General features: G+C 36.5%; 1 protein-coding gene across 11 annotated transcripts in view; it reads left to right on the plus strand.

The window, feature by feature from the left end:
* LEPR (leptin receptor) overlaps positions 1-14766 on the plus strand; it is a 116491-nt gene that overhangs the window by 61337 nt on the left and 40388 nt on the right. For 10 of the 11 annotated variants that reach the window (XM_059137532.1, XM_059137529.1, XM_059137530.1 and 7 more), the window contains 3 exons: positions 6953-7161; positions 11434-11579; positions 13401-13545. In XM_059137532.1, the coding sequence (XP_058993515.1) occupies positions 6953-7161; positions 11434-11579; positions 13401-13545 (500 nt within the window). Of the gene's footprint in view, positions 1-6952; positions 7162-11433; positions 11580-13400; positions 13546-14766 lie in introns of those variants that run through there. The other variant, XM_059137533.1, reaches the window with a different exon arrangement.

Consider the following 14766-nt stretch of genomic DNA (forward strand, 5'->3'; position numbering starts at 1 on the left):
GTGCTCTCTCTATAAATCACTGTGTCTATCAAAATGAAATTTCAGTACTAAATATTAATATGTCTAACTTCTCAGTAGAAAAATTGCCCAAATGGTAAAATTTTCAAGGAAGCCAAATTTAAAAGTTGAGAAATGTTTTGTTTTGTTTTGTGTAACTATTTTCACTTTTAAGTAAAGTTTGCTCACTTTTAGAGCGATTAAATAGTGGTACTGAATGTGTGTGTGTGTGTGTGTGTGTGTGTGTGTGTTGGCAAGGCATAAGATACTTGGCTGCATAAAAGTTTGTGAAGGATTTCAGAAATTTTTACCTTTTGGTTATTTTATTTTATTTATTTATTTTTTAAATTATTTTTTTATTTTTTATAAACATATATTTTTATCCCCAGGGGTACAGGTGTGTGAATCACCAGGTTTACACACTTCACAGCACTCACCAAAGCACATACCCTCCCCAATGTCCATAATCCCACCCCCTTCTCCCAAATCCCCTCCCCCCACCAACCCTCAGTTTGTTCTGTGAGATCAAGAGTCACTTATGGTTTGTCTCCCTCCCAATCCCATCTTGTTTCATTTATTCTTCTCCTACCCACTTAAGCCTCCATGTTGCATCACCACTTCCTCATATCAGGGAGATCATATGATAGTTGTCTTTCTCTGCTTGACTTATTTCGCTAAGCATGATACGCTCTAGTTCCATCCATGTTGTCGCAAATGGCAAGATTTCATTTCTTTTGATGGCTGCATAGTATTCCATTGTGTATATATACCACATCTTCTTGATCCATTCATCTGTTGATGGAACCTCCTACACTGTTGGTGGGAATGCAAGCTGGTGCAACCACTCTGGAAAACAGCATGGAGGTTCCTCAAAATGTTGAAAATAGAACTGCCCTATGACCCAGCAATTGCACTATTGGGTATTTACCCTAAAGATACAAACGTAGTGATGCAAAGGGGCACGTGCACCCGAATGTTTATAGCAGCAATGTCCACAATAGCCAAACTATGGAAAGAACCTTTTGGTTATTTTAAACCAATGTATCTCCTTTCTTATTTTAAAAATTTGATTATCATTTTAATCCTTACACTTTAAAATGATCAAAATTTAGAGTGCTGTTTGATGTTCACAAATACTTCAGACTTCTTTTAGAAGATAAAAGAAGGTCTGATCCTGACTTTGACAAGTTACAAGGTCCCTGTATTCCAATTTCACACAAACTTTGCAAAGTTTATGCTCTCATAAATATGAGCAATATCTCATCTTTTCCTCAAGCAATAATCCTTGAAATAATAATAATTATGTAATTATTACATAATTATATAATCCTCTAATTCTTTAAAGTTCTAATGTATGGAAATGTTAAGATGGTTCAGATTATAATTATTTTTCAGTTGTGAGCTCTGGTGTGTTAATCCCCTAAATAAAATAATAAAGTGGCTTCAGTAACAGGAAAATTTATCTTGTGATAATAAGACATCTTAGGTGGCACATCTGGGTGGCTCAGTCTGTTAAGCGTCTACCTTCGACTCAGGTTATGATCCCAAGGTCCTGGGATTGAGCCCCATATCAGGCTCCTTCCTCCATGGGGAGCTTGCTTCTCCCCTCTCCCTACCACTCCCCCTTCCTGGGTTCTCTCTGTCAAATAAATAAATGAAGTCTTGAAAGAAAAAGAGAGAGTCATCTTGGATGTAATGAAATGAGCAAGGAACACTGAAGCACAAGACTTCAGACAAGTTTCAGGTCCGCATTGTCTCTGAGCCTCTCTTACTTATAAAGTAGGTGATATTAGTTCCCTCATAAGGTAGTTTGAACATTAAATTAGTGATTCACAAGGTGTTTGTGTAAATTGTAAATATGCTATACGAGGAAATGTGATGTTATATTTAACGTGGATTTTCTATTTTTGTGTCCTTTGTCCTTCAAATTCCCACCAGTAGGGAGTACAAAATGTTTCTGGCCAATAGCCAGAATAGCAAATAACTTGGGCCAAATAGCAAATATTTCAGACTTTGCAGGCCATACAGTCTTTCTTCCAAACTTGTAGTCATAGTTAATATGTATAAATGAATAAGCATGACTATATTTATGGACACAGAAATTTGAATTTTATGCAATTTTCATGTATCATGGGTTATTCTTCCTCTCTCTCTTTTTTTTTTAACCATTTGAAAATGTAGGAAACCATTCTTAGCTCACAGGCTATAGAAAAACAGGTGTATTTGGCCTGTGGGCTATAGTTTCCTCACTCCTGTGTAGAACGTTTGGAAATGAGTTTCTTAATGGGATTGTCTGTTGGAGTGATATGGGAAATTTTGTGAATGGAGATGCCTTAAAAAAATCATAACTAATGAATTATTAAAATAAAGATATATATTATATATAGTCATTATTATAAATATATAGTAATATATTTTATGTATATTGATATTATAAAGAAATTAATGATGAAATTGATTAAATAGAACACAAAACAGTGAAGTGATAGAGAAACCAGATAGTTAATTTAATTGGTAATCAGCCCAATTCTATAACTATCCACTCTATGGTATTGGAAAGACTATCTACAGTAAGACAGTGTAATTCTAACTTTTTTATTTTTGTTTAAAAAAGAAAAATATCACTAGAATTTTCTGTCCTTTAAAAAGCATTAGTGAAGAATGTATGCCTTATTTTCTGTTTACTTCTATTTTTGCTGTAAAATTTGGGAGTTCTTTAAAGCATAATACCATGCAAGCATATTTCTGACATAATACCACAATTTATTCAATTTGTTCCATATCCTTTTCATAAAAGCTTTTATTTTAATATTTGAAAAATACCTAAAAGGCATAGTATGATATTTTTTTTTAAAATGACATTTCATTGGCTTTGTTTAAAGGTTTAGATAAAATTGAAAGTGCTAAGTCATTCTAATTCTAATTCAAAATGGTATTTTATGGGTGTATAGCACTTTAAAGTTTTCAAAAACACTTTTATGTAATCATCTTTGATTACAACAGCTTTGTAAAGGGAGGTGGTACAGGCATTTTCTCTGTTTTACTGATTATGGAAACTGAGTCTCATAAAGAAGAATATACCCATCTATAGTCTTATGGCTCAGAAGCCAATGGAAGGACTTGATTTTAGGTCTTGGTGTTAATTTAGGGTGCTTCCTACAATAATATTATCCCTGACACAGCGTCCTGTAGACTGCTTTGCATGCTAAAAGGCCTGTAACTGTTGTTTCTTGATTGATTTCTTTTGGGACTAAAGTAAGGCTGAAGTCTCTCAGGAGACTCGAAAATCTATCAGAATTCACACTTAGTACCTGTGGTAGATGTATGAAAGATTCGGGTCCATTCATATGTGAATTCTTGGGGATATGCTAGTTAGCAGAGTTTCTAGAACAGTGCATTCTCCTTAGTATATTTAACACTTACAGTTTTTTCCCTACAAAAGGACTGCGAGAATTCTGAAGGCAGTGATCCTATCTACATATTAATACTCTTCCTCTCCCTAAGTTCTTTAAAACAAAAACAAAAACAAAAACAAAAACCAGAGTGGTTTAGGTAGAAGGCAGCAGGTGTTTATGGACTAATGGGGTGGCTCAAGCAAGACAGGGACATGTTAGTTACCACTGTCCCACCCATAACTGCCCCCAACGCAGTAAGTCTTCTTATTTGCAGCTGGACTTAGACTCTCCAGGCAACCAGACAGACGAAAAAACACAAAACTAATAAATCGGAAATAACAACTCTGTGTCTTGGTTACATACTACTAGTCTCTGTGCCTTGAGTTACGCAACTCAACCCAGCTAGTTACAGGCCGTCACCCACTTAAAATGGTTTGATTTATGATTTAACGGTGTGAAAGCAATACTCATTCAGTACAGTTTTGAATTTTGATCGTTTCCCAGACTAGTGATATATGGTAGGATGAATACTCCCTCGTGATGCTGTGCAGTGACAATTCCCTGTTGGCCATGTGACCATGGGGGTGAACAGCTGATAAACTTCGACCATACTCTCTCTCTCTCTTTTATTTTTTAAACTCTGGGTATGATATTCAGTAAATTCCATGAGTTGTTCAATATTTTATTATAAAATAGGCTTTGTGTTAGATGATTTTGCCCACCTGTAGGCCAGTGTAAGTGTTCTGAGCATGTTTAAAGTAGGCTAAGCTAAGCTATGGCATTTGATAGGTTAGGCGTATTAAATACATTTCAACCTAGGCTACCTCTAATTTATGATGAGTTTATCAGGAGGTAACCCAATAACTGAAGGAAAAACTACAATTACTTTTATTTTTTAAAAAGATTTTATTTATTTATTTGAGAGATAGCGAGAGAGAGCCCAAGCAGGGTGGGGGCATGTTGGGAGCATGAGAGAGGAAGAAGCAGGCTTCCTGCTGAACGGGGAGCTGATGCAGGGCTTGATCCCAAGACCCTAAGATCATCACCTGAGTCAAAGGAGACACTTGACCGACTGAGCCACCCAGGCGCCCCTGCAATTACTTTTTAAGGTTAGCTCATTCATTTGTAGGTTTATAGTGATAGGCACAGTATTGCTTAAAAAGTTTTCCCTAAATTTTCTTTTTTTGGGTAAACAGCTTTATTGACATAAGATTTAAAATAGACAATAAACTGTACATATTTACACAGTTTATTATATATTCAAAGTATAAATTTGTAAGTTTTTTGTAAGTTTTGCCATATGAAATCACTCATGAAATCATCACCCTAATAAAGAAAACAAATATATTGCCAATTATGAAATTGCTTCCTGACCCTTTGTAACTCCACCTGCTGCCCCTGTCTGTGGATCCTACCGTCCTCATCACCCTCTACTGTCCCCACACAATGAATGACTTGCTTCCTGTTACAGCAGGTTACTTTGTATTTTTCTAGAATTTTATATAAATGCAGTCATACAGTACTTTGTCATGCTGTCATACAGCATGATAATTTTGAGACTTATTAATGTTGTGTGCATCTACTAGAAGTTCATTCCTTTCCACTGGGAAGTAGCATTCTATTATATGGATATACCACATTTTGTTTATCCATTCACCTGTGAATGGACACTAGAGTTATTTATAGCTTTTGGCTATTACAAATAAAGCGGCCACAAGCCTCTCTGTTTATGTATGAGTCTCTGAGAGGACATATACTTTCATTTCTCTTGGATGACTAAGAGAAATGTGTAAATCATATGAGAGGTGTAATTTTAACAACTTAAAAATTACTAAACTGTTTTCCGAAGTTGTATCATTTTACATTCCCACCAAAGGTGGATTAAAGCTCCAATTTCTTCACATCCTTATAATTAATTTTAAAAACTTTAGCCATTCTAATATGTGGATAGTGTTATCATTGTGGTTTTCATTTGCATTTCCTGAATAACAAATGACCTTGGGCTTCTTTTCACATGTTTATTTTCATTGATTTATCTTCTCTGGCTAAGTGCGTGGTGAAATCTTTGCCTGTTTTTAATCGTATTGTTTGTTTTATTATCACTGAGCAATGTTCTTTATATCTTCTGGAGACAAGTCCTTTATCAAATAGATAATTGGGAAATATATTCTCTCAGTCTGTGGCTTGTCCTCTTGTTGTTCCGTAGTGTCTTTCTTTCAACAACAAGTTTCAATCTTGATAGGAATCCAGCTTATCAATTTGTTCTTTTATGGATCCTACTTCTGGTGTTGCATCTAAGGAAATGTTACCTTACTCAAGGTAACAAATTTTTGTCCTTGTGTTCTCTTCTAGAAATTTTATAGCTTTAGGATTTACATTTGAATGTAAATGATCCATTTTGAATTAATTTTTTAATCTGGTGTGGCTATGGATTGAAATTTGTTTTGTTTTGTTTTGTGTGTAGATACTCCATTGTTCCATGCGGCTTAATGAAAAGATTGCCCTTTCTCCACAGAACTGCTTTTGTAACTCTGTAGAAAGCTGGTTGTCCATATATGTGTTGGTCTCTATTCTGTTCCATTAATCTATTTTTCAGTACTTATGCTAGTACTCTGTTGGCTTGATTATTGTGGTTCATTAGCTATAACTCCTTATTTTATTATTTTAGTCGTTGCTTTAGGATTTATAATATAGGTTTTTAACTTACTACAATCTAACAGATGTACCTCTAACTAATATCGTACCATTTCATGGATGGTATGAGAACATTAAAACTGCATACTTAGGTCACGGCTCTCTCCCCCAAGCTGGGAGCCAGTGTCACACATTATACTTCTCCCTGTGTTATAAACCCTACACTACATGGTATTATTTTTGTTTTAAGCAGTTGGTAAATGTTTACCCTTCTAAAATTCTTTATTTTTTTAAGATCTTATTTATTTATTTGAGAGAGAGACAGAGACAAAGTTAGCAAGAGAGAGCACGAGTGGGGAAGAGAGGGAGAAGCAGGCTCTCCACTGAGCAGGGAGCCCGATAAATGGGGCTCCATCCTAGGACCCTGAGATCATGATCTGAGCCAAAGGCAAACGCTTACCCAATTGAGCCACCCAGGTGCCCCAGTTTTTTTATTTCTTGTGTGAAATCAGATTTCCATCTGTTGTCATTTTCTTTTTGTCTGATGGACTTTCTTTGGCAATTTTTGTAACACAGATCTGATGATGACAGATTCTTTCAGTTTTGGTATGCCTGAGAAAAACCTTTATTTCATGTTTATTTTGAAAGGTATTTTCTCTGGGTGTAGAGTTTTGGGATCACAGTGTTTCTTTCCTTTCAGTACTTGACTGTTGCTTCATTCTCTTCGTGTGCGTATTATTTGTAAGGCTAACCTGCTTGAACCCTTATTTTTGCATCTCTAATATAATGTATCCTGTTTTTTCTAGATGCCATTTAAGCTGGATGTTTGGAACAGTTCACCTCGGTTTGGATTTTTATCATATATTTTAGATAAATCCAATCCTGTCACATCTATGCTAATATTTAACTCTTCCTTTGGCACGTAGGCCTGAAGTGTTAGAAGAGTCACCTCTGGTCCCCCAGAAAAGCAGTTTTCAGATTGTCCAGTGCAACTGCAGTGTTCACGACAGCTGTGAATGCCACGTGCCTGTGCCAACAGCCAAACTCAACCACACTCTCCTTCTGTATCTGAAAATCACGTCTGGTGGAATAAACTTCCAATCACCTCTAATGTCAGTTCAGCCCATAAATGTTGGTAAGTCACACATAAAAAAAGGTATTATATCTAAACATCAGCCTCACAAATAGGTTAAACATTGCTTACAGAAGTTTTCAGTAGCTTATCTTGCTTTGACCCATGCGGGCAGGACAGCAAATGCAGAACCAGGGAGTATTAAAAGCAGCCTCTAGAATGTTTTAACAGTAGTATACATTATCTCTGCAGTTGTGACTTGAATTCTTTCTTTCTTTTTTTTTTTTTTTTTTTTTAAAGATTTTATTTATTTATTTGACAGAGAGAGATCACAAGCAGGCAGAGAGGTAGGCAGGGAGAGGAGGAAGCAGGCTCCCTGCTGAGCAGAGAGTCCCATGCGGGGCTCGATCCCAGGACCCTGAGATCATGACCTGAGCCGAAGGCAGTGGCTTAACCCACTGAGCCACCCAGGCGCCCCTGAATTCTTTCTTTTTTATAAAGACTTACCCATTTATTTTAGAGAGAGAGAGAGAAAGAGAGAGAGTGAGTGAGTGCAAGCATGAGTGGGGGGAGGGGCAGAGAGACTCTTCAAGCAGACTCCCTGCTGAGCACAGAGCCTGATGAGGGGTTTGATCCCATGACCCATGAGATCACAACCTGAGCCAAAACCAACAGTCAGATGCTTAACCGATGGAGTCACCCAGGTGCCCCTTAAATTCATTCTTAAAAACAGTTTTTCTTTCAATCCTGGATCTGTCCAATGGATATATATCATTGGGGTGTTACTTTTACACTTCTCATATAACAATTTCCAGAAATAATTAGGAGCCGGTTTTTACCCTTGTTTATTTATTTATTTTGTACTTTTACTTATTCCTTCAATAAATATTTCTTAGAAGCTCATGTGTGTCAGCCACTGATCTCAAAGCTGGGGAAACAATGGTGAGTGAGACAAAGTTCCTCCCTCATAAACTGGAGACAAACAAGAGTGAGCAGAGAAAAACAAAAAAGTAAACACCTAAATCATTTTCCATACAAATCTGATTATTAGAAAAACTCAAATAATAGGTAGTACCCCATATTTTTAGTGCAAAGATTCCCAGTTTCTTTTGATCAACCTGAATATATGATTACAGATGTGAATAATAATATAGGCATTGTTCACTTAAAATTGATTAACTCAGTTTCGTGTATGTATTTTATATATAATATATAATTTAACAGTGTTACTATTTTCCACTTATATTTCTTGAAACCATTATATACCAACTATTTACGTGCATCTTGACATTGTTTTTGACATCACTCGAACCACTTTTCCAAGTATTTCACACACAATTTTCCAAACAACTTCACCTTCACTTCTCTATAAGTTACTGGGGATATACCACTTTTTGAATCTGTATATGAATATGACATCATATTTCAACATGAGGACCTTCAAATAATTTGTCCTTTAGGGATATATTTGTGGTCTCTATGACATCCAAGCAATTCTGTGATGAAGTTATAGCACAGGGAAAAACATACATAAAATTTATAAAATATCATTTTGTTCTCTTTTCAAAACTAATTCTGTCAGGCGATTTTTAGAAGCATTTAGAACCAGAGTTAAATGAAATATTTACAAAAATAAGGTAGTTAGAAGGTGTTTATGAGAGACTTTATAAGAAACCTAAAAAGAATTTTGTCTTTTTTTCAGGGGTAATTTTTTGAGGAAAAAAAAATCTTTCCTTATACTTCGGTATATATGATAATGTCCTAAAAATGTTAAGTTCCACAAAATAAATAAGATGAGGAGAGTGTTAGGTAGGTTTAAGGACTATTATTTCAGCTGTGGAGGTCAAAGAAGACCCGTTTTTGGAGATAGCATTTGAGCTGAATGAAAAGGAGATAGCCATGCAAAAATCCAGAGCAAAAGGTGCTCCAGCCAGGAAAATAGCACCCATAAAACCTCTGAGATGGAATGAGCTTGAAAGTGGGAGGGCCCAAGACAAGGAGCTTGGAGTTAATGAGGTAGGGGAATATTTGGAGATGTGGTCGGAGGTATTGGATTCGGGTCATATGGTAGGCCAGGGTTATAGAGTTTGGGTTTTATTCTAATTACAGTGGAAGCTTTTGAACCAGGAGAGTGATATGGTCGTGGGTGTATGTATGTATGCATGTTTAAAATTTACTCTGCATGTGGAGAAGGAAATTGATGGGGAAATGAGGAAGAATAGTTATAAGAGTAGAATCAGAAGGCTCAGATAGGAGGCTATTGGAATGATCTAGTTGGTTTAGAGATGTAGCACTGGAGAAGTAAAGAGATGATCATAGCTGGGATTCATTTGGGAGGTGGTGCTAACTGAAATTTCTAGTGGATTGGTTATGGAGTATGGACAGAGAAGAACCAAAGATAACAGACTCGGCCCTGAGCATGCCAGTGAATAGCTGTACCAGATATTTGGGGAGGATCAGATGTGTGACATATTATTTTGAGATGCTTATAGATACCCAAGAGATGCTGAGCAGGCAGTTGCACATATGATCCTAGAGTTCATGCGAGATATATATGGGACTATCTGGTGTATAGATGTTTATGGGATTGCCTGAGATCATCCGTTTGGAGTTCAGTGAGAGAAAGACTGAGGCAATCATAGAAAAGAGGAGTGAAAAGAGTGTGGTGGCCTTGAAGTCAAGTGGAATCCAAATGAGCAGCTATGTGGAATACCGCAGAACAGTAAAGAAAAATGCATCAGATAACTAACATTGGGTTTGGCAAAGGATGATGACCTTAATAAAGTGGGTTGAGTGGACTGGAAGAGCAGAAGACTTACCTGATCAGAGTAGGTTGGTTAAGAAAATGGAATATGAAGTGGGGAGAGTGAGTAGTGCCAATTCTGCCAAGGAATAGTGCTCTGAAAGAAGCAGGTAGATGAGGTATATCTAAGATATGGGTTGTCCAGAGAAAGATTAATTTTTGGATTTCTAATATCAAGGTATCTATGTATGCCAGCAGAAAATGTACAATAGTTTATAATTTCATGATTTCTGTTTGGTGTTTTTGTTTTGTTTTCTTTTTGGTCATGAGAACTCAGTGAATTTCACCTACTGTTTCTAGACTTTAGTGTTTATCTGTCTCTGCTTTAAAGTAACTAAAATTTGTAATACGTCACATAAAGTAAAAGCTTCATTAACTTTGACTCAAGGAAAGGAGAAAAACTACGTCTAAATTCTTAAAACATATAGTATGTTAATTATAGTAATATGCCATTTTAGTTCCTGAAAATAAAATTCAAATCAGTAAAAATTTCAATGTAATGATTATTTCATTGTGCATAATTCCTGCTAGTTAAAATCTTGAAAACATAGAGATGCCCTGAGAAGAAAATTGCGTCATCTGTTTTCTATCATTCTGGCTTTTTTTTTCTATTTTAATACATATTTATAAATATTCTTTTGTTAATTTCAACAAATTAACAACTCAAGTATAGATGATTAATAATAAACTTTTAAAACTAACAATATTAGCATTTTCAATATTCTTCTCTGATATGACTTTTAATGACTGTATAGATTTCCCTATGGGGATGAACCATTATTTATTTAATCAATCCTTTATCATAAGATGTTTGTACTGTTTCTATGAATAATTTCAAGGTTACTTGTGTTCAGAACCACACACACACACACAACCTATACACAAATACATATTCATACATGAACACATGCATATACACATGAACTCAAATGATTTACTAAGTTAAATGCATTGTTAAGCTAAGAAACTCTATCTCCATTTCTGGTAGCAAGCTAGGGCCTGCGTGTTTTATTTCACGTAAAACATGTGTGCTGTGGGTTTTGAGTAGGTGTGTCTAGATTATTGTATTTCAAGATTAATAGATTTGCTGAATTTTATATGCATATTTACCTGAATTTTGGCATGCAAACTCCATATGCATTTTCAGAATAGTGTTCTGCAAAATGCTGTTTTTCCTTGTCACCTGCTAAACCAGCGGCTGAGTGTGGTGGGGGAGGATTCAAAAATGTTTGGGGAGTGCTAGGTTAAATAAAGTTAGCAGGTTTTTTTTTACAGCAGGAATTCACATTTATCAAGACAACCTCATTACCGATTTACAGTTTTTGCCATGTGTGTAGAGAAAATGAATATATGTGGATTGCTACGGAAGGGTACAAGGAGTAGACCTAATATTTTGGTCTGTAATTAACCTTTGAAGAAGACCACCTTTTGAGTTGTTGAAAGAACGGGATATGCTAAAAATTCATTTTGACTTTGCTTTGTGATTATCTTGAAAACTGCTTGACTTAAAAATGTTCTCTTTTTTCCTTAAGTGAAGCCTGATCCCCCATTACATTTACATATGGAAATCACAGATGCTGGCCATTTGAAGATTTCTTGGTCCAGCCCAACATTGGTGCCATTTCAACTTCAATACCAAGTGAAATATTCAGAGAATTCTTCAACAAACATGAGGAAAGTAAGTATATTTCAATAAATTAAATGAATAGTTGAGAAGCAACTAAAGTAAAGAGGAGGCCCCTACCACGTCCTGAAGAAAATGCCCTTTGCATGCCAAACAGGCAGGTCCTTCTAGACGAGAATCAGCTCTAATTTAATATTATATAACTGGCTTTCATTTAAGATCAGCATAGGAAATGATCACATGAACAGCATATCCTCATCTGCGGTAAATACTTTTAGAGAAATTGTTTGATGTTGCACAATATCTCTCATGTATGGATCCCTGTTACATATTGAGGAGTGTGACAAATTCTTCCCAGACTTTAGTGCCAGAGGAAGTCCCAAGGTCTTCTTCCAAAAAAGAGTTTATGTTTGATTAGTAGGTTTCTCTGTCTCTCTCCCTCCCTCTCCCTCTTCCTTACACACACACACACACACACACACAGCTGAATGGCAACAGGAAGACCAGTTACAGAAACTCGAATTCATAATTATAATTTTCTCACCTACAGACCTCTGATTCTGATTTTACAATTCCAACTGTTTTATTGGTCAGCATATTTGTTTACTTGCACCGTGTGCATTTGCTGTATAAAGTCTGTCAAATTCTTTTTGCATTCTTTCCGTATTTATTGGGCACGTACTAGGTACTAGGAGCCGTTCTACGTGCATCAGGATGTCCTGAGTGGTAGAGCTAACGGGTGCTGGTGTAGCTAGTAGGTTGTAATAGTCAGTGGAGGTGGGGGAGGCCTCATGGAGAAGGTGACACTTGAGCAAGGATCTGAAGGAGATTGGTGAAGTAGGTATCTAGGGGGATTAGTTTCCAAAGAGAGAAAACAGTAATTCAGAGGCCCTAAGCCAGGGGAGAAGCTGGAGGTTGGGGGAGGCAGTGGTGGAATCAAAGAGAAGAACGAGAGGAAGAGGAGGGAATCATAAAGAGAATGGGCCATGCATGGACTTTGGCATTTTCCTTTGTGAAACAAACTGTTACATAATTTATAAGTAAAAACTTGTCTTTGTAGCTCTGGGCCAATTTTTAAAAAAGACTTTATTTTCATAAAGAACAGAAAAGGAATCCATGGTATCCTGTGTGGAAAAGCAGAGTTAAGGCTTTTCTGGGCTTCAGTTTTCTCATCTGTAAAATGGAGACAAGAAGATTCGAAATCTAGGTGGCCTGCTATTGTATAATACATTTGTGGTGATTCTCACCTTTTGGTCTCTGGTACCTCACGGTTTAAGAGGCCAGGGAGTTCAATCGCTTTGGAGTACATCATTGGAAAACAGTGTATTTGCTAAGCAATTCTTATTAGTGATTGTTTTATGCAGAATTAGGTCTTGCAGATATTTGCCCTCTAGTTTGTAAACTGTATTTTGATTCAGTACAGCTTCTCAGGGTCAGGGTTCAGGTTCTTAAAATTATTCATGCCCTCCTCTGTGACACTTTCCTCTAGGAATGTTAATAATTCTGTGTCTGCTCCTGCCCATGATTTTCTACCACGTGTGTATTACAGATGTCAGTGGTAGCTTGAAACTCCCTGCTGACTGGCTATACCTCTCAAATTTCCCAAGGTCAATATTTGTTATCATTCAGTAAAAAATGTCTGCTGATCATCACTGTGTTTTTCTTCTTGGAGTCGTGGGTTATTTAAAATTTTATCGACAAAGGTGCAAACATTTGTTATTTTCTCACTGTTCTCTGTTTAATGCTACCGTGGTCCGGCCAACTATTCTGTTAAGATTTTCATTCTTTGAAACTTGTTGGGACTGCTTGTTCTCAATTTTGATGAAGGTTCCATGTCAACTTCATGCTCCGATGTTTTCAAACAATATTTAACAGGCTGATGAGATTGTCTCAACTACATCTCTGCTGATAGACAGTGTGCTCCCTGGGTCTTCATACGAGGTTCAAGTGAGGAGCAAGAGACTGGATGGCCCAGGAATCTGGGGTGACTGGAGCACCCCTCTGATCTTTACCACACAAGGTAGGCTTTGTAATAGTAGCTCCTATCAAGAGAATATGCTTCCCGATTTTTCTTTTGGCCTATTGTAAGCGTCTTAAATTTTGTGGCAATAAGCCAAAAGGAGGGACACAATATTAACATTTTATTTGAGTGTTGGCAGGTAAATTTGTGAATGAAAACTTGTAAAAAAAAAAAAAAAAAAAAAAAACTTGTGCAAGAGCTCCCAAGTTTATGTGCATCTGTATTGAGTGTCTTGCTGAATTACTCTTACCTATTCAAAAGATAGACTTCTTTTTTTTTTTTTTAAGATTTTATTTATTTGACAGAGAGAGAGAGAGAGATCACAAGTAGGCAGAGAGGCAGGCAGAGAGAGAGAAGGGAGGAAGCAGGCTCCCTGCAGAGCAGAGAGCCTGACTTGGGGCTCGATCCCAGAACCCTGGGATCATGACCTGAGCCAAAGGCAGAGGCTTTAACCCACTGAGCCAACCAGGCGCCCTCAAAAGATAGACTTAATAGAAAGGTTCCAGAGTCACAAATTCAGAACGTTACTGGTATCAGTGTTTCCTTAATTTACATTTAAAATCAGATATATTTATTTGACATAAATTCCAAATATTCAAATTTCATTTATTATATTTAAATAATATAATAAATAATAACATAATGGAATAATTCTTTTCACTCCAGATGATGGCTTTTAAGAGTTTTCACTGTCAATTTTCATGTTTTTAATCTTCAACATCAGAAAACCTGTGGTTTATTCTAAACTTCCTCATGAAGTTGAGGTGGTGTTTTACAAAGGGCGCAGACATCTTGGAATGGTCCAGCCCTGTCATATGCTAACTTGGGACTCGGAAGACACTCCAGGTCTTTTGCCTAGTTGTCTGATCCGTCCAAAGAGCAAAATTATTCCTACTGAAACTCATGCAGGGTGAATATGGATCTGTAGAGACAGCAAGTGCCATGTAAGTCATTAAGCAGATAGTCAACACATTTAATGAATTAAGTCCATTTACTGATTACTTCCTATTTAAAAAGCATCAGTTAGTCAAAAAGCCAGTAACATTAGTGGTTTAAGAGCACTGACTTTGGAGTTGACAATGTTTTATAAAAGTTCTGGCCTCACCACTTATTTGGAAAGTTTCTTTGCCCTTCTGTGCTTCAATTGGCCCATCTGCAAAATAGGGACATTCTTATTTGGATAGAATGAAACAGTACACCTACTGTGCTCACTATAGTGTC

This window comes from Mustela lutreola, chromosome 10, assembly GCF_030435805.1.
Source record: "Mustela lutreola isolate mMusLut2 chromosome 10, mMusLut2.pri, whole genome shotgun sequence".
Lineage (NCBI taxonomy): Eukaryota > Metazoa > Chordata > Mammalia > Carnivora > Mustelidae > Mustela > Mustela lutreola.